The sequence below is a fragment of the Pseudoliparis swirei genome, chromosome 12 (genome assembly GCF_029220125.1).
Source record: "Pseudoliparis swirei isolate HS2019 ecotype Mariana Trench chromosome 12, NWPU_hadal_v1, whole genome shotgun sequence".
NCBI lineage: Eukaryota > Metazoa > Chordata > Actinopteri > Perciformes > Liparidae > Pseudoliparis > Pseudoliparis swirei.
The window spans coordinates 14,876,275-14,897,092 of NC_079399.1; the positions used below are offsets into that span (position 1 = coordinate 14,876,275).

General features: G+C 42.1%; 2 protein-coding genes across 3 annotated transcripts in view; one reads left to right on the forward strand and one right to left on the reverse strand.

Annotated features, from left to right (window-relative positions):
• Positions 1-191: 191 nt before the first annotated feature.
• On the reverse strand, positions 192-6,084 carry acot20 (acyl-CoA thioesterase 20). Of its 2 annotated transcripts, none has more exons than XM_056428832.1 (4): positions 6,063-6,084; positions 3,115-3,675; positions 2,826-3,028; positions 192-2,210 (listed from the first exon to the last, which is right to left on the reverse strand). In XM_056428832.1, exons 2-4 carry the CDS (start codon positions 3,569-3,571, stop codon positions 1,623-1,625), a joined length of 1,248 nt encoding a protein of 415 aa, XP_056284807.1. In that variant the 5' UTR covers positions 3,572-3,675; positions 6,063-6,084; the 3' UTR covers positions 192-1,622. The 2 variants fall into 2 exon arrangements, with proteins under 2 accessions (XP_056284807.1, XP_056284808.1); XM_056428833.1 differs by lacking the exon at positions 6,063-6,084 and adding an exon at positions 5,716-6,056.
• A 2,470-nt stretch (positions 6,085-8,554) lies between these two features.
• Positions 8,555-20,818, forward strand: part of susd6 (sushi domain containing 6) — a 30,262-nt gene continuing 17,998 nt past the window's right edge. The window contains exons 1-2 of the mRNA XM_056428407.1: positions 8,555-8,786; positions 13,473-13,640. Of these exons, the coding sequence (XP_056284382.1) occupies positions 13,514-13,640 (127 nt within the window). The 5' untranslated portion in view covers positions 8,555-8,786; positions 13,473-13,513. The remainder of the gene's footprint in view (positions 8,787-13,472; positions 13,641-20,818) is intronic.

Consider the following 20,818-nt stretch of genomic DNA (forward strand, 5'->3'; position numbering starts at 1 on the left):
TACATTTGGGACAGCTTGCCGGTCACTACATATCAACATTTACACAATTGTTTACTTTTTCTGGGAGACTAATGAAGGTCACAGTTTGGTGGAAGAGGAGGCATTACGAACGCAGGGAGAAACAATGAGATGATGCCAATTGGCTGAGTGTAACACTGTAATTCATAAAGATCAACACGTTAACTTCCTCGTTGAAATTGACACCTCTTTATTAATACAATAACAAAAGAACAGTAAGTGGATCAATAGCTTGGCTATATGGTTGACGTCAATCTACTTATATTCCGATTTGTTGTCTTATATTATATATATATATTACATATATATATATATATTACACACATGATATATATATATACACTACCGTTCAAATGTTTGGGGTCACTTAGAAATGTCTTTATTTTTCAAAGAAAAGCACTGTTTTTTCAATAAAGATAACATGAATCAAAAATACACACTATACATTGTTAATGTGGTAAATGACTATTCTAGGTGGAAACGTCTGGTTTCTAATGAAATATCTCCATAGGTGTATAGAGGCCCATTTCCATCAACTATCACTCCAGTGTTCTAATGGTACATTGTGTTTGCTAATCGCCTTAGAAGACTAATGTCTGATTAGAAAACCCTTGTGCAATTATGTTAGCACAGCTGAAAACAGTTATGCTGGTGATATAAGCTATACAACTGGCCTTCCTTTGAGCTTGAAGTTTGAAGAACAAAATTAATACTTCAAATATTAATCATTATTTCTAACCTTGTCAATGTCTTGACTATATTTTCTATTCAATTTTCAATTCATTTGATAAATAAAAGTGAGTTTTCATGTTAGACAAGAAATTGTCTGGATGACCCCAAACTTTTGAACGGTAGTGTATATATTACATATATATATATATATATCATGTTGTGGCAAATGTGTGTAGAATTACAGTAAAACAATCATAATATGGTCAATGCAAAGTGGTAACTGGTAACACAACATAAAAACATTATCACAATATGATCCCAATCAAAGTGAATTTATTATCAAAATAAGTTATTACTCAGCTTTTTTTACATCAAAACCCAAATAATCAAACCGTTATCATTTATGAAGATAATGCTGCATTTGATTGAGGCAATAAGTGCAATGTGTATCTATAGATACATATCTATCTATATCTAGATATATAAACAAAGGGAGACATATGGGTTGTTTCCACAGCAGCTGTCGGGTCTTTGCAGCTGTAATTATAAACTGTAGTGATGCTACATTTAGATGCATCAGAGTGCTGCTACTGTGCTCGCTCACTGCAACAACAAAGACATCATTATTATCGGTAAGAGCTCCACCACAAGTTCCCCGTTATGACAAGTACAAATATCTGATGGGAAAGGAAACTATATCTGAAAACATACTTTTTGTGTCGTGTGACGCATTGAAGCGTATTGGGGGGGAAAAGCCATTTGGAACCAAAGTATGCCGAGTTCGTCTCGGCTCCAGAAGAGTCCAAAGCTTAAGAACACTCAAACAGCATCATTGAATACCCGTTCTATAGACCTCCTCTATAAGAATCTAAAGGCAAGGTTAAGCATTGCTAATGACGGCCATTCTTGGATGCTTGATGCAGCATAGCTTGCTAAGTACCCTTGTTGTCCAAGTGGCTCTTGAAGAACTCCTGGACTCTTTCCCACAGGTCCAGCTGAGCCTCAGCGTGAGCCCTTGGCTCCCCACCAAACATCACCTCAGTCCCAACTGCCGCGTGATACCCAGACGGACAATGAGGCATGTTAGGGACATCCAAAATGTGTCCCGCTTTAGGGTACGTCACCACCTGAAAATTCTCTTTGCCGTGATTCCTCAGCGTTGCGGCGGCCTGCCGGGCAAAAAAAGCACTGTTCCAGTTGCGATCGTCTTCAGAAACGGCAAACAGGAACTGGCAGCTGGCGCGTTCAATTGGAATCAATGACACCCTGTTCTTTTCCAAGGAAGGGTCAGACAAGACATCGCGTATATCTAGAAGCCCAGAGTCTGTGGTTTTGATATTCTCAATGACAGGTTGCAGCGGGGTTAAAACGGTGTCTCTGTAGTGTACAGGAAGCACTGTATTTGCATTGCAGCTATTAATGCAGACGGTCGCTGAGATCCCAGAGAGGAAGGAGGACATGGACAACGCCAAACCGCCACTGTGGGAAATTGATATGATGCCAATCCCAGGACCTTTGACCTGCGTAGAAAGGTATTGGGGTTGAAAATCAAGTTTATAATATTGTATGCCTGCAAATATTTCCCATTTCATGAAAACAGTAAATAACCACCAATTCTCAATTATATATGAAACCAGAGCACAAAGTAACAATAATTTTCATTACTTTTTAGTCTTTAGATTACTTTCCCAATTAAATCAATTAGTTGTTTCATCTCAAATAATGTCTTTAAATACTGATTAATGGTTTAAAAAAGAAAACATATTGTGCTTATTCTCACATGAGATGGACAAATTGTGATAAGAAGCTGGAACTAGAAAATCAGTGACAATATCCTATCAGCTGAGTCATCTAATTGTTTTCGCTCTCATAGCCAGTAGATGTCAACATTGACACAGTTAATTAGAATATAGGCCTTTTTATCTAATACAGTCTTGAGTCACCATATTTATATATATATATATATATATTATTATTATTAATTCATTAGACACATTCACAATAAGTACAAAACAATATATGCGTCACAAAGTAAAGATTAAATGGACATTCAAATATTACAAATGTGATAATCTTTAATAAATCACAATTATAATATTTATAATGATAATAATGTTTCAATCTACAACACTAACCTCTGGCTGATTCCTCAGATATGTTACAGCCTCTTCAAAGTACTCCAGATCCAACTTGTTAGGGTTACTTGGTAAATCCTCGTAGCCCATATAGGCCAGTGCCAAGACAACAAAACCTTTATTTGCCAGGAGGCTGGCTCTGGACTCAGTAAGACGTCCCCCTAATAGGTACATATCCACTATTCCTGGGAATGGACCCTTTCCTGGAGAAAAGAAAAAAGAAAACAGGGAGAGGTCAAGTTAATAAGAACACTGACATCTCAGCCAACATCTTGAGGACACAACTAACCTGGTGGTACGAAGAGGACTCCTCGTATCCTTCCCTCTTTTACAGGTACTCTCTTCATCCCCTCTGTCATGAATCCTCTCTTGTTGGTTTCAGAGGCTAAAACCTCACCCGTCTCTCCACTCAGGGCTTCTATCTCCACCCCTATTGGGCCGAGCACATTCTTCTTCAGGAATTTACTGTGCAGAGTTTCTGGTGCCATGGCCCAAAACAAACCCATGGGCTCCACTCCGGTGTAACTTCCTCCGAGAGAGGGCGCACGGCAGACATCCACCTGGCCAGTTTCGTCTGCTTTGTACAGGGCAGAGGCCTTAAAAATCACCCCTCGGTCATCAACTAGTTTGGATCTCAATGTAACTTCTTTGTGAGGAGCGAGACCCTCTACTTTTACCTGCACCAGCTTATCGAAGAGACAACGAACGCTGGGGAGAATTCTCAGGCGGATCTGTGAGCAAGCCATTTCAGCTCTTCGAGATGGGAGCAGTGAGTCACTGTAATGGCTTGAATGGTCTTTCCCTTTACTCAGACACTAGTCTTGTTGGTACATCTATGTTGTCACTGCATCTGTCGAGGCAATCAAGAATGAAATGAATGTCATAGTTGTCACATAAAATTCACCGCTGTGTGCCTCAGCTCTGTCAATATCATCGCATTCATTAAACATCGTCACCGTCGCGTATCAAACTAGTGGACCTGAGAAACGTTCCTGTGTGGATTTTCCCAAATCATCAATTGTCTTCTAATTGAAGTCATTTAACATGTATTTGATAGTGCACAGTGCTATTATATGTGTGCTAATTAATGCAGTAGGGGCGAGATCCCCCTAGCGACGCTGGCACTCAGTGGCACTTGCCAGCAGTTGCCGCAGCTACTCAGTGGCACTTGCCGGCACTTGCCAGCAGTTGCCAGCAGATGCCACTACTAGTCAAAAAGTGCCACTACTAGTCAAAAAGTGCCAGCAGACGGAGGGTCGGCCAGGCGCGTCTGCGGCATGTCTGCGCAGTGACGAGTCTGCGACGACTCAGTGACAAGCTCCACTGAAGTGCCCGGACAGCGGAAGAAATCACTTTCATGATCACAGAATGGAGGAGCTGCGGTTTAGCTAGATAGATAGATAGCTAAAATAGCTAGATACACAGATGGATGTGTGTGTATATATATATAAAAAAGACACTAATTAATATATATATATTAATTAGTGTCTTTTAGACACTACTGACAATATGCAATAAGATAGTGCTGTACATTACTGCTGTACTATATTTAATATTGTTTTGCTACTACTACGTTTCACTTCGTAATCTATTACACTTATATGCCATGATATTGTAACGTCTCGGACGTTATGGCACTGATGACACGGAGACGGGACGACGTTATTAATCCTCCCTTTATTGGGCATCCACCAACACATACAGCGTGTTCCTCTCAGCTTAGCAGGTCGAAAGTCAACAACAACGGTTCCCGTCAACCACCCTTAACTCCCGTTTTCCGACAGGTTAACCCCGCCTCCCCTCTACTCCGCCAATCACAGGCACGCCCCCTCGACCAGCATGCACGGTGCCACACTTTGATTGACAGCCACTTCACAGGGTCGCTACAATATATTACGAAGTGAAACGTAGTAGAAGCAAAACAATATTAAATATAGTACAGCAGTAATGTACAGCACTATCGCATATTGTAAGTAAGTGTCTACAAAAAGATACTAATTATATATATATATATATATATATCCATCTGTGTATCTAGCTATTTTAGCTATCTATCTATCTATCTATCTATCAATCTAGCTAAACCGCAGCTCCTCCATTCTGTGATCATGAAAGTGATTTCTTCCGCTGTCCGGGCACTTCAGTGAATCTTGTCACTAAATCGTCGCAGACTCGTCACTGCGGCCGACCCTCCGTCTGCTGGCACTTTTTGACTAGTAGTGGCACTTTTTAACTAGTAGTGGCACTTTTTGACTAGTAGTGGCATCTGCTGGCAACTGCTGGCAAGTGTCACTGAGTGCCAGTGCTTAAACTTTAGACTAACAGTGGCATCTCCTCAAAGGAGAATTTCATGGAGGTATAACAGTATGACATGGTAAAAAAATTAATTATATATTTTTTATTATTAAAGAAAGGCAGGTACATTATACATATCATGGTATATAAGTGTTATATATTACGAAGTGAAACGTAGTAGTAGCAAAACAATATTCAATATAGTACAGCAGTATTGTACAGCAATATCGTATTGCATATTGTAAGTAAGTCTAAAAAAATACATTATCTATGCAAGTCTGTGGCACTTGCCACAGACGTGCCAGTGAGTTGCCAGTGAGGTGCCATTGAGTTGTCGGTGCCAGTGATTGCACTCGCCCTCTCTCAATTAATGTATTCTTTTATCCAGGGCTTTTTATTTGTTTACTTAATTATTGGGACGCTATATGTATATTTGTAATCATCTCAGGCACCTGTGGCTATGAATTAAAAGTCATGGATCTTCAATAGATGCCTTGTTTATGTATTTTGTTTCCTCTGTATATTTAGTATTTTAGTACTAGTATTTGGTTTTGTTATTGTGTTTTATCTTTTATTAATGTAACGTTAAACACACCTGGAAGTCGACCAGGAAGAAAAAGACGCTGACTTTATGTAATGGTCAACAAGCAGCTGTCTCCTCATGTGATTGAAAGAAATGCTGATAGGGTTATACGAACCTGCGACGAGTAGTTTGCAACCAAAACATGAACGCTAACTTTAACTGTAACATGATGGATAAAGTCCTCCTTAAGTTAACTTGATATTGTTACCCCGGCAGGTAAGTAAGAAAAATATAACTTTACAGCTTTAAGTACGATAATGTTTTTTTAAACCAACAGACTAGTTTGGGTCATACAGTAAAAAAACAATATATATGTTATCTCCCATCTAACGGAACATTATTTAAAAGCATAATGTTACCTGAACAACTACGAAGCACACACGAAGCACACAAGAAGAAATACAGAAGAAACTAAGCTAACTAGCTAAATGACCATCAAATGGACAACTGGACAAAACCACTTTGCCAAATAAGGGGGCAACTGTTTTTTGGATCAGTTGTCTTAGGTGTCGGTTTGTTTGTAGTGAGTGCGCCACGTTGTACGTTTGTCAATTCTCCGCTTTTCGATTTAAAATAGTATAAAGATAATAAACTATAGAGAAATGTGTGGCAGTGTGACATTGAAAACGGAACTAAACACCCGTAGAATGTAACCGTCCATATATGTGTCAGTTGACGCTCGCTCATGGAGCGCGAGATAGACATTCTGAAGTTATTGTGTTCTTAACAAAGACAACATTAGCGGTCACACATTACTTTTAGGAATTAGCCATTATTTGCCAAATAATAGAATCGACTCGAGAACCTATACGTGTTTGTATGGAGATGAATCAGCCACTAGATGTCAGCATTGGCACAGAGTGGACAGCTTTAAAGGTTAAGACGTCCTTCCTGTCCAAGACACAGTACATGTCATTTGGAGCGTGCCCTTGTGTTATCGACATGTAAACAGTAAGACAAGAACATTAGCCTAGGTGATAGGAAACAATTTACAGCACATGTTCCCCCAATGGAATAAATTATCTGATTAGTTGAACCACCTCGCTGCATATATTGTCATATTAATGAACACAATGGCAGGACACTGGGTTCAGGAGACTCTTGTTCGTCTCCAGGGTAGACCTGTGGGTGTCATGTCAGGGGCTCTTTACAGGACTCGATGACATGTCAAGGTGTTTAGCAAGACTGTATCTTGTTAATCATTGTCTGGCCAGTGCCAGGGATTCAAACCATCAGGCATTACAAAGAGAGAGGACTTCTTCATAGATAATAGGAGGAAATGTAGAAACGAAGTGGGGAGCCAACATTAACGTATGATACTCATATTTGTGTCAATTAAATTACATGTTATGATTTTAAACTTATACTAATCTGTTTTTGGACATTGTGGCATTGTAGCATCTTTCAACCATAGAATGCATCTTTTTATTTAGAGTAGCACCTCTGTAGTCTTATATGAATTTTATAAGCCTCAACCGTTGCATAATACAGTATGATATGACTGGGGTGGACCTTCTCACCATTCGTGTAATAACATCATAACAAGTACAGAGACAGATTATTTAGAGCAACATTTTAAGGATAATGTAATACATTGACAAGCCATAAAACTAGAATATTTGCTCAATAATATGATTGTAGTTTGGCCCCTATGGTTTTTTATGTGAAGTGAAGATCCCTAAGTGCATACATTACCGTTCATTGTATGATATGGATGAATTTATTCTCACATTAAATCCAAATTCGCTTTATATCTCCAAAGTCAACCTTTCTCTACAATAAACCTTATTGTGACGCCATGGGTTTTCGTATTTCATGGATCTAGAAAATCAATAACACATTTATCTCCTTCAAACGTTATATATGTGGAAGACATGATTTATTAAATATTTTGTATGTATCTTAATCTGTAGCTGTATGTGAGATGTGTGCAAATACTTCATGAACTCTTTTTGGATATAGGACTAAATAAGTGACGGCCTCTTTTGATGTTTCTTTGCAGTGATGCAATGTTTTTGCAAGGTTACAGTGCACAGTTAACTCCAGTTAGGAGGGATGAGAGATCTCTCTTTCATTCCCCTCTGAGTGAATGAAAGTCAAATGTACACCCACTCATTCTTTTTTGTCTTCTATCTGCAAGAACATTGTGTAAATACATTGCAATAATGTATGCTATATGATGGAATACAATCATTAAGAACATTAAGCTCACCTGTCTATTTATTCATCACCTTTTGTATTGAGAAGCTAGCCATCCGAGTGCGTATCTAGTGCATATGCACACCGTGAGGATGCACTCTCTCCAGCAGTCACAGATACAAACAAAACACATGAGATGTTCTTATGAAATAGCCTAGCAAAGAGTGACAGTCAAGTCAAATTATATTTTAGAGATGACAGTAAGAACCTCTCAGGGAGCTGTAGGTGTTTGCATATATGTATTTCAGACAAAACACAGTAGATTGTAGACGATGCAAACATTAAAGCAGAAAAAAGTAAAACACACAACTATAGAATATCCAAAGTCTGTGAAATATTATGGTGTGTTTTATTCATCAAACGTGTATGTCAAAACAGATAAATAGGTCTACATCGCATAACGAGATTATTTCTTGAGGAACATATTATATAATTTATCATCCCTCAAAATGCAATACATCTTTAGTCAAAATATTTGCAGTTCTTATTGTTCTTTTTTGTGTATCTTTCGATTTCTTTTGTCTCCCCCATCTCCCCACCAAACGATGTGCTTTTATTTTGAAGTCGACCCTTGCGGTTGACTTGACAGATTAGGATCCGCCCTTTTAACGAGGTAGCCATGGAGACCGCGCGAGAGCGAGGCAGCCGGTAGAGTTCTCACCGCGAGCGTTTCCGCTCACCTAAAATACGGAGCTGGCGAGTCGAGGAGGACGAGGAACAACGCGGAACAGTACTGAGGAACTAACGCTCGACGACGAAGACACAATTTTGTTAAAATATTATTCAGCCACATTCTAGTTTTTGGGTGTGTCCATTTTTTACAACCATTAATGCATCGAGTGTGAAGCAGTGAGAGGAGGCTCGCGCTGTTAACCTTTACGCTGGTGAGTTTCGCAAGCTAAGCACACATAGGCCACTATGAGATCTCCTGTCTGTCTCTTTCCTTTCTATTTGTATTTGTTGATTGTATTATAAAAAACAGGGGTAAACGTTTAGAGCTAGAGCAACATTTCGTTATTTCTCAAGGAGTAAAGTGAGTTGTCAATTGTGTGTTTTTCAACTAACGTAACTAGCTTAAGTGTGTCGTTAGTTAAGCTAACCGTTGTCGGGGACACACGTTCATAAGCTGTTCGTGAACGCTATGACACGTTTAGTTTCTGTCGGGTTATGTATTCTGTCGGCTTTAATTGTTTAGCAGATAATACACCCTTCCTTGAAAAAGCACTCAGCGATACAATACAATCGTAAACCGGCTCGAGTAGGTAGTTGGTCCGGTCTCAAACAGTTAGCGTTAACAGCTGTAGCGTTACCGTGTTGTTGTTGTCTTTTTACACAATGTGGACAAAGATCAGGAGGAGAGATATAAAACGTTATCCAACAAAAGGTGTTCGGAATTATTTATGGTGTGAGACTAGCTGAGACGAGGCCTAACACATGTTATGTATCGCCACTTTGTGAGAATGAGTTTGCCTTGGTGTTGTCTTTGTTTTTGTCCCCGTTGTGTGCGTGTAGTCCTGGCAGCCCACCACACTCTTTGTTTAAATAGCTCGCTGTACAGTTGCACGTGTCGACGCGAGTGACTCTGCTTTAGAGCTGCCGTGAAGGCAGTTGACCACGTATCATACAGTTGCAAAGATGTATAATTGAGTTGTACGGTCTGTAGAGCTTAGATATAGCCATCATTGGTAAGAAATGACACGCCACAGCAAAAGGCAGGGAAGTCCAAAGGTGATCTGCTTTGTATCATTATAATGGGGAACAAAGATGACATGTACATTTCAAAAGACCATGAAGTCAGGGAGAGGAAGTCGCACATCTTATGGTGGTCTAGTCTAACATACTGGCCAACCATTGTTTTGATCAAATCATTGTGCTTCACATGTTGTGAGAGCTGGTGGAGAGGAGATGATGATGTATTTGCCACACTCGTTATACTACAGTAACTATCCCTACTTTATGGTAAGATTGGAGTGTGCTGAACTACCTTGATATAACAGGGTTAGCCAAAAAAGACAGTCCTGTCTGGATATTTTATCCATTACAAAGTACAAAGAAACACTTTTTCATTTGATTTTCTGCATTAACGATATTACACGATGCTCTATATCGCGGATGTATAACAGTATATTTGCCATCGTGGAGGATTTGACCATATTGCCCACCCCCCAAAGCTGTTCATTACCTTTGCTGGAAAATAATTCCCCACAATTATAAAACCCAATTTTAGTAAACGTTTTCCGGACAGTGGGTTACTTTGTTGACCAGGACAATGTTCAACGATCAAAGCGAACGCTGACCAAACAGGACGTTTTTTTGCACTAAGTCATTGATCCACTTATGCCAATGCAGTTTTTGATGGCAACTTTTAATTTATGTAGCATTTGTAATAATGTAAGTGTGTTGTGTCTGTTTTCATTATTACTTGATATTTTATAATGTCTTAAATCTTATCATATATCTTGAGAGGCAGCTTATTTTGCTGGGCAATGTGAGTTACATTTTCCACAACCCGATTGACATCTAAATATGCTTGATTCAAACCTACGTTTCGCACTGCAGAACTCATGGGAGGCGAGTATTTTTTAAAGTGTCAGATTCGCTCATTTGACTTGCATTGTTAAGATGGTTTTGTTCTCACATTGTACACACATTGTACACACTGTGGCTTCCACAGAGGAACTAGCATATATGCAATGGGCAGCTTTAAGGGCTCTCAATTTAAAACTGCAGTGAGATTGTTGCAACTCTCAGTCCAGCATTCAGAGGCCTCTTCTGTTTGACAACATGGCTTTGAGAAAACATCTTGTGTGTAAAGATAAGAACACTGTGTTTGGCTTCAATCCCATTCTCAGCTTTCACCACTGTCAACATAAGACAGTCTCTTGTTTCATCTCATTTTCACTCTGTTTTGGTCCTCCCTTGCAGCAGTACAGAGGGATGCTTGGGCGCTGTGGGGCTTAACACTGCATACTTTAACAAAGGGCTCTTTCTGTGCTGCCGTGCAGAGCCCCATCTCACAGGCCCGGGCGGGCTCGACCGGCAGCGGTAGCATTTGGGTCTATCGGGTGGAAATCTCCTCCCGGCTGTTTCTCTGGCACACTGAGTGCTCTCTGTTCCCGGACACATGCCTGCGCTGCTGCTCTCCTTGGCTCCCTTTGCATTCCAGGAGCCTCAGGCAGCTGAAAAACTGCAGTAGCAGCCTGCTGGCTCGCTGGTTGTCTCTCTGGTGTCTGAAGTGGAACGTAGCATAGTGTGCCCCCCAAGTAGAGGCCTAAACAAACAAAGTATTTATGCTATAACAACCTTTGATATCTTAATGAAATCGGCCAAAACAGTCTACGCAACTGACAAATAGCATTGCTATTTTTTAGCAATGCTATTCAGCCCTGCAACTAACGGCACATTTACATTATTGATTATTACTTTGATGAGGTAACTTATTCAATGTCCTTGTTTATTTGGCCAACTGTTAAAATCGAATGTACTGTTCCGTTCCGTCTACGACACAAGGGAGTTGTCTTGTTCTTTTCTATGAGTACGTTTTTGACTTTCTTGCAACATCTGTGTGTATGGGCTGACATGTATGCGTCATTGCATTTTTCTAAATATCAATCACGTTGAGTCAGGCGAGATTCATTTTAGCTTTCCGCTTGTAGTTTTATTCATTTCAGTAGCTTCTTCAAGGTCGACAGTGTGTCCATCATCACTCTGTCCGCTGTCCTGTTCCAGTGACACTGATATAACTGAGTCGTCTCACTGCAATGATGGCTTGGATGTCGGCCATTTGGAATGGCTTTGAAATGATACTGGTGTCTATTTAAACACCCCCCGTTTGACTGTACATACAGCGATGGCACCACAGGCTGGACATCGATGGTGTTCATGTGGTTTGACTCAAATCTTTTTTCCAGGAAACGCAACCTCAGGCTCTTGAAGTTTAAAATAGCAGCGCCTTCTTGAATGTGATCTGTCAAGCTCAACGTCTTTGGCAGCGCCTGAGAAGAAACAAACACAGTTGTCAAAAAGTTGACATCCATACGTGAAATAATTGTGTGCTTTCGCTGTCAAACTGCCTGCTGTGTTATTAATCCATTAATGAGCTCAGTCACTGCATCAAGACATCTGCAAAGAGTTCCTTTCAGGCTCCCAGCTGTCTGGTTCCAGCTGATTGGAAGGCTGTATTTTATTGTGCCCGAGCAGAGTGTTAATGACTTTGTCCTTTCTCAGACGCTGGGCTAATTCCGCTTAAGTTTTCACTTTGCAAAACATACTGGCCAGTCAATACTCTGCCCTCAGCTCTTTCAGGAGGTTGGCGCTGCATTATAAATGCCATCCCAAGTGGTTATTTACATCCCAACAAGTACTTTTAAACAAAACACGTGCTCTATCTTGTCCCGCCTGTGACTTTGGTTTGTCCTCGATATTTATACGACGTTCATCTGGCATATCATCATCTGAGTTACCCCAGGGCCTCTCTGTCGCCCAGGCCTTCGCAGCAGTGCTCTGATCCCGACACGGACGAATGGGAACCTGTGTGTGGTTCAAAGGACTGGCACCGAGCCATGTGTGTGTTTTTGACTCTGTCCTTTGGCTCAATGCAGAACCCAAACTGTCCTGCCAAATCTGGCTTGCGTCACTCTCTCTCTGTGGCATGGGCCACATGCAGGTATGCCTCTCCATCCTCCTTGGCAGAAGGTGTGTGTGTGTGTGTGTGCGTGTACATTTACGATCCCGCCACTTTCTAGTGAAACACTTCGACAAGTGGAACGATAACATCGCGCCAGTCGGTAATGAAAAAAGAGCTTATTATTTAGCTGACATTGTTAACTAAAATGTCTGAACCTTATGAGCAGCAGAAGAATCCAGGACATATTTCAGAAAGAAGCACCGGAGGAAGTTATCTTTTAGATAAGTGATCCATCGCAGTCCATTGCTTTTAACAATGTGCAGCATATGGCAGCATTGCATCGCAGCTGAGCAGATGGCAGTATGGCATCTGTTTGTCGTTCAACTGTACCGTCGTTATTGAAACACGTTAATAAATACATTTGAGGAATACCTGCTACAAACCTTTTTAGCGGATGTACATTTATAAATGTATTTACAAACTAATAACGGACCAATAAATTAACTAACACGTCTTTAAAGGTTTGCTAATGGCCCGACACCAGGGAGTCCTCGATTTATTGAAGCTCTGGCTCTCGCACACCTTCAGCCTCTCTACCCATAATGCTCCTGCCTCATCAGCAGATCCGTTGCATCATCTGCGGCAGAGCGTCATGGCTGGTTGATTCAGTTAGATCTTGTGGCAGAGCAAAACGTTTGGATTCGAGGGGAGATCAGAGGAACTCGGAAGGAAATGCACCTGGAGTCATTCACGCCGTTGTTATTATCAGGAAAGCAGCCGTTACCCGATGACATGCAGGGACGGCTCTGTCACTCTCTCTCTCGCTTAGTGTACAGCTCTCTCACTCTCTGTTGCTTTTGGTTACATAATCCTCGCTGAATGTTGATAGTAATCCGCGTCCCCCCTCCCCCTCCATCCCTCCCTCTCCATGTGGCCCGGACAGGTTAAGCCGCAGAGGACTCTCGCTGGTCGCCGGAGGGGAAGATGTGCGATGGAATGGTAGCGTTTCAGACGAGAGCCCCGTCCTCCTCCTCCTCCGTCCGAGCCCACAGGCTGGCTGCCGCCGCGCTCCTCCTCCTCTTCACCCTGCTCCCCAATGGCCACGCATCAGGTGAGATGGAGACGCGCATCACACACATTTTCTCTCTCTCCGTCTCCGCTCCCATGTGACACATGTTGACTAAACTGCTATCTTTGCCCATCTCTTGTGAATTGATTGAGGTTAGTTATTGAATTGGCTTCCTCTACCCGTGGCTCTGAGGTGGCGCTGCCTCTGAGCGGCAGCTGAGAGCCCAACCCCCCCCCCCCCCTCTGTGAATCCATTCACTGCCCTAATGAGCCACAACCGCTCCTTCATCTATTGAGTGAAATGGAGAGATGATGTTGTCTGCGGTCACATTACTGTCATAAGGTTTTAATCAGCGATGACATTTAGTGTCCTCTGAGAGCTTTTATCATGGCTAGCGACGGATCGTAACACTCACGAATTGGCCCGTGTCACAGATCAGATCCGCGCAAATTCAAACGATAAAGAAGATCAAACATCGTATTTTTAAGGATTAATACAAATGGCTTCATTAGTCATTTTGATGTATTATAATCTACTTTTTCAGCTATCAGGTTTATAGATTGATTTGATTGTTGGAGGGAAATTTGGTTCACACTTGGAAGTTGAAGTAACCACAGGGAGCACAGCCACCAAAGGAAACGGTGTCCTTTTTCTTCTTCTTCTTTGAAGGAATACAATGTTTATAGCATGTACTCGTTGAACCCCTTCACGTGTGCCAGCTTTCCTCTCACTTCAGCCATCCAATGTTCCAGTCCCCCTCCCCCCCACACAAATACACGCACACACGCACACGCACACGCACACGCACACACACACACACTCCTCTCACATAGCCAGCTTGTGAAATGTGCCAGATGTCCTTGCCACAGAGTGGATGCAGACTGTGTTGTGTGTGTGAATAAGTAACTGTGTGTGTTTTTAGAGCTTTAATTGATTAAGTTTCTCTAATGCCTTTAATAAAGGAATGTGTGTGAGAAATGGGAAAGGAAGGATTAGGTATGTGAGAGATGGGCGGATGGACAGGGGGAGGGCACTGCTGATGCCAAGTCTCTCTCTCTCTCTCTCACTTAAACTCTTATGTAATACACATGATTCATGTAAAGCCCAGAGGGACGAGTACCACGCTCACGTTCTGCATCCAACACACTCGCACACCTACACCAGCCCACACGCTCTGTGTACTGTATATGTGAGCTCCTCATACTCTGATTACTTGTGGATGTTATAGATATTACATACAGAAACAGGTTGTACAACAATATTATGTGATACGGTGTCAAAAGACAGACCCTGTATCGACCATGTTCATTACAGTTGGTGCAACCCATAGGGACGCATTGTTTTGTTTGGAATTTATTGTCAGTACCTATGATGCACCTGTGCCTTAGGACTGCCAGTCAACTGGTGGAAGAGGACAGGAAGTTCTCTTCCATCAGTTGACTATTTCCACTGGCATGTTTAAATGCCATCTCATTAAATGCTTTAATGAATCCGCCTGGATAACGCACACAATAATGTTAACCTTTTATGAATACATATCTTCTGTTGTTTTCTTATTGATACCTGTACCACCGGAATTATACATTGTAATTGAGCTAGATTTCACGCATGTAATGGAAAATTCGAGGCAGTGCTTTGAGTGAGCTGTCAACAACACAAAGGTTGGCTCTGAGTGTTGTCATAAGGGTGAATTAACATAACTTACTGACAGTGGAAGGACGCGGCAGCGTTCGCCTGACTCGCAGTTCAATAGTTCTGGGTCTTCAAATGGTGTCACGCTTTTGATATTTGCTCTCCTGAATTACTTTTTAAAATTAAAATAGCATGTAACTATTTAAAACTTTTTACCTAACCTGTACATTATTTCAGATATCTGATTCAGGTACTGTAGTGTGGACATACATATTTAATCCCACATCACAAGCGACACAGAAAAAAAGCACAGAAAAAAGGGATGACACTTTAATGCGTATTGATAAGAATGCATGAATATAAACTGCGTACAACGGATGTATGAAAAACATGCAACTACAGCTATGTTGAATACTGAAACAACCAGGAAATAAATGTCAGCATTTACAACATGGAAGTGTGCAATAAAATCTATAATTCAAAATGTATAATAATAATAACAATACATACAATTTCTATAGCGCTTTTCATAGTACTCAAAGATGCTTAAAGGTGAGGTACTCCTCTTAAAGCTTTAAAGCGGTCATGCTATTAGTTCTCCTGTTCACCGGCCTGCTGCTCGCGTGGCATACATATTTTATATCGGTGATCCCTTGATGTGTTCCAGGGATGGCGATTGCTCTGGAAATCATGAATATGGAATTTCATCACTGCTGACAGGCTCATTCCAGACTCAGACAAATAGCAGTGTGCTGTATGAATAGAAATAGATGCTCAGGATATATTCTGTGCAGCATTTGCATGCGAGACCAAAAGCTCTAAACGCCAGAAACGGCACACGGCGGCATCAGACCTCTATTTTAGATTTCTTTAGGCGTTTGACCTTTAAGTGACAAGCTGCAGAGACAGGATGATGGACGGCAAACCAATTTTGGTTTCTTGATCAGAGAAAGGAAAAGCTTTGAGCTGCTGCAGTTTATCTTTACAAAGAACAGAAAACCTGCTAATATGCTCAGTTAGGGAGAAGTCACCAAGCCTTTAGATTAAAAGTATTTTTAGATGCAATCACAGTCCACGTCTTTTTAAAAAATCTGTCGTTCAGCTGTTCATTGTAAACAAGATTCTCAGCTAATGTAAACGGCTGCCTCAAATGTGTGCGTGTGATCACTGCGTTTGATTACATCCGTGTTAATGATCTAGCACATTGTTTCAAAAGCTGAAATGCTGAACAAAACATCCTCTGCATTCAAGCCGTAAACACGGCAACAACGCCGTACTCTGGGTTTTGCGTATGCAGAAGATAAATGGCATCAGTCTGGAGGATTTTTTTTAGGGCACAGTGCAAACATTAGCAGTTTCATGTCTTTTCTGAGTCGGTCTGAACTTCCCACGAATGCCGGCTGCATCGAGCTCAGTTCCTAATATGGTGTCAATTCCTTTCAGTGAGCCTAGACAGTGAGTCAGAACTGACATGGTAATGAAGATGGGAACTCGGAAGAACAAAAAGGGTCCAATCACTGGATCACATGCCGTGTTTTCTGCTCTAACAGTGTTATATGTCAGGAGGCATAAAGACTTGGACCGTCCTTGAGGGTCCACTTTAACAGATAAACGATGCCGCCTAAAAACCCATTGTCTCTTGAGTTAAAGCTGTACAGGAAAGTGCCAGCGAGGACCAGAAGACTCCCACAAACCAGCCTGCTGTGTGGTGGTGACGTTTATGTACGTCCGTGTGTGAGAATGGGAAATGGCTCCCCCGGTCTGGAAGAAAAGTGGAGTCATAGAGGGTCAAGTCAAGAGCAGGGGGAGGAGAGCACGAGGAAGAGCGGAGAGCTGCCCTTCTTATTTCCTCTGGGATTCATGTTTTGATTTCCACAATCGATTGTCGTCTATTCTTGGCTTGAGTTGAATACACTTTTCTCCACCTGATGAGGGCCTATTGTGCGGTCGGATTCCTTCTTGTTGTGGCAGGTCTTGCATCGCGGCGGCGGTCCGACCCAAGGACACGAGGGTGTCGTCTCAAAAGCCGAGTTCAAGGAAAAAGATTCAACAACTCCCTGTTTTCTTGTTAATAACAGAGTCGACTCCAGTGGCTAGCTTAGCGTCATTGCTCTGACCGCAGAGGGGAATTTCTGAATAAGCCTTGCCCGACTTCATGCGTCTTCAACCGGCTGCGTAGTCTTTGAAACGCGTTGCTTTCTGTCGCCAAACTAATGTGTGCGAGTCTGTCGGCACGCTGTTGATTTCCAGCCCTCGCGCAAAGTTTGCGAGATCGCCTGTGTGACCAAACGGTGCAGCTCGAGGGAGGGAAACAATGGGTCCTGGACAATTAACTGGTCAGAATAGTCCCCTGAAGTCCTGTTAGCTCGGCAGGCTGGAGAAAAGCAATTCATCGCTGGCTACTGACTCCTTTCTGAAATGTGAGAACAAAGAGGTCTTTTAGGGTGGGGGGGGGGGGATCCACAGGCCAAACCATAGCAAGCTGCAGCGCCACTAGATCACTAGCCTGCAATTAGTGTGTCTGTTGTGTGTGTGTGTGTGTGTGTGTGTGTGTGTGTGTGTGTGTGTGTGTGTAGCACTGCACAGCCACATTTGGAAGAGGGCTGTGTTCTTCTGTCTCACTCTCCAGCCATTGGCTCGGGGAGGCCAGAGCGCATTAGCAGCAGTCTGGTTGAGTCCATCAGCCTTTCTCTTTCATTCCCTGTGTTTATCACTTGAGCCGTCACTCTCGGCTCTCACCCCGTGTCATTCAACGACTCACACACCCAACCGGGCCCTAAAGGGAAACTTTTAACTACCTCGACATACAAACGAATACACTTCTGGTGTGTGGACAGGCGACACGAGAGCATTTAGTTTACTTTTTCAAGTCAACTGTTGATCCCAGATGGCCGAGATTAGTGTGAGCTTCACAGCGCCTCTGGTGACAGGTGATGTATTGTAAAGGTTAATGAATGTCAAAGAAGGAAGTGGCGGCACTGGCAGCAACCAGGCACAGCACCGGTTGAATCTGATAACATACAAGCTTGCGTAACGACTCTGTGACTGGTTATTTGTCATGCTAATGCTGTGAATGAAATGACAACTGGGGCAGTGACTGTATAAGAAAAAACACCACGCTACTTTGCATTGTTTAACACTTTCTTCTTAAGCCTCTCTGTAAAACTTGAGGATTATTTTGATGCTACAATGAGGCCGGGGAGAGGAGAGGCCGTTTGCAAATTGTTTTTCGGTGAAATGTGTGTGGTTGTCTGAAGCAGCAGGCGGTCATAATGATTTCCAAAGGGCCCCATCTGAGGGACCAGCCTGCTGAGTAGAGGACATCTCTGACTAATGAGCTGCTAAATATATCCCCCAGCCTCTCCTGTCTTCTGTTGGATCTGCTTCTGTTCTTTCATACAGTCTTGTATTTTTGTTTTTTCTTCTTCCTTTTAATCTGTTCTAGACCATCTTTGTACTTTTAGAGGTTTGTATTCTCATTGACGAGCTGTCTTCTTAATATCATACCACAGACATACATTTTTTAATGTCTGACTTTTCCGTCACCCATATTCTTCATTTTCTCTTGTTGCTTTTCCCCTCTCCTTCATATGTTTTTCTGAAAGATTGTGGGTTAATTTTTTTTAAACACCATTATTCAACAGCAGCATCCTGTTCAAACGAGTCCATCAGTTTACCCACAAGGCACCGAGCATCCCACACACATGCTGCACGGCGTTTGATGCAACCACACTGTGTCAGACGATGAGCAACGTGGTCGAGACGCAGGCCCGACATGAATGGTTTTCTATACAACAGTAGAGAAGTGCAATAGTTGGTATCCTGATGACCATGTTAAGGCTCGAGGTGCATTCATCCAACCAGTGTTATGTGTCATTTATCATTTCCATCCAATAACACTGGGAAAATGTTAAAAAAAAGCCGACAAAAGGCGCAGAAAGACAGCCTTATATATCAAGGAGATAGCATTTATTTCGCTAACGTTGGTGCCGAATAAATCTTACTGTAGCTGCTTCACAATAAAGCTCTCATGCTGTTTCTATGCTTTTAATGTGAAGTGGCATTACATTTTGGTTTGCACTAGCACTATCCTAAAACATAGATTACAACTCCAAATGGCAGAAATGATCAGGTTGGACAGCAACTACTAAAGTACTTTATAGCTCCTCACTGCTTTCCTTTTATCTGCCTGCACGGCCATCAGATTAGTACAGCAACTCGGTCAAGGGCAGCAACGGTCATGCCACTGGTCTGCGTGGTTCTCCTCTGCTAGGAATGCACATTGTGAGTGGAGATGCATACGAACATGCCTCAATACGGGACATTGTAAATGTGGCATTACTGGACTTGTGCTATCCTGCTGCACCCGTGTTTCTTGTTGTTATGGGTGGTGTATATGGCTACTTTCTCTTTTACCAGAGTGGATTCTTACACGTTTTGTTCTGCAAGATAATCGTCTCACAAATGAACATCGCTTTATGATTTCCGAAGCAGGAATGCAATCGGCAGAATTAAAAAGCTGGACGTAGCTACTGGACACAGTTACTGAATGGGAGGGCGAATTTTAGTTTTTGCTCTGTCTCGTCTCATCTCTCAATCTGAATCCAGTCCATTAGATGGAGTGTCGAGATGTTTAGTGGCCAGTTGGCTTCGCTCCACTCTAATGCCCTCCTGTCCTTATTACATCATCTGTAAACGGCACTCTGTAACAAGCAGCAGCCAAACGGCGACGGTATCTGTCCAGGCTACCCTGGAGTCCATTTGGATAATTGTGTCAGGATTTAGGAGAAGGGTGCATCTGTCTTCCATATATTCATTCTTATATCTATTTCTATGGAGCTGTAGATTAATAAAAGTTAAGCGTTGAATGTGTACTCAATTGAAAAATACCGTAGATGGACTTGAGTAACCCATTTCGATTATTTGTAACTACATTTCACAGTTGAAATCGCGCGTGCCGTATTTGTTGACTCGATGCTTGAAGACTTCCAAGTTGCAACATGTATTTCAGTATGTGTTAGTCAACAACTTTATTGTGCTGTGCTTCCTCTCACACTCACACGGCTCCAAGTTACTGAAGAGCGTATGTGACGTTATTGTGCTTTTTATATGCTGGCAGCAGCAGCTCCATCCAGGCTCCGCATGATGGAGTTTTATATCTGCGTCTAAGCCCACAAACCGCTCACTGTGTTGCAAGTCTAGCCGGCGAAATAAACGGGACCTTATATCAGGCAGGTGCACAGATAGAGCCCTAGTGGTGCTCAAGCACCAGCCCTTTTGCCCTGGATGAGAAAAGGGCCCTTTCTGCAGGAGCCCCTTTTTTTTTTTTCATTCATCAGCATTTAAGAATAAAAATGACTGTCATCAAGTCCCCCCAAATGTGTTTTGATATCCGACGGGGCATTTATTTGAGTTCTTGTGAGAATTTCGGCCCGACATGCTTGTACCACATTGTTCTATGTGGTATGTTTCTCTTTGTTTTGTCTGTTCCAGTTTTCCAAAGATCAATCTTGTATGAGCATTGCAGAGAGTGAAAAGAGTAAACGCAAGAAAAACTAGAACGGGCACTCGGTAGAGCGCATACCTTC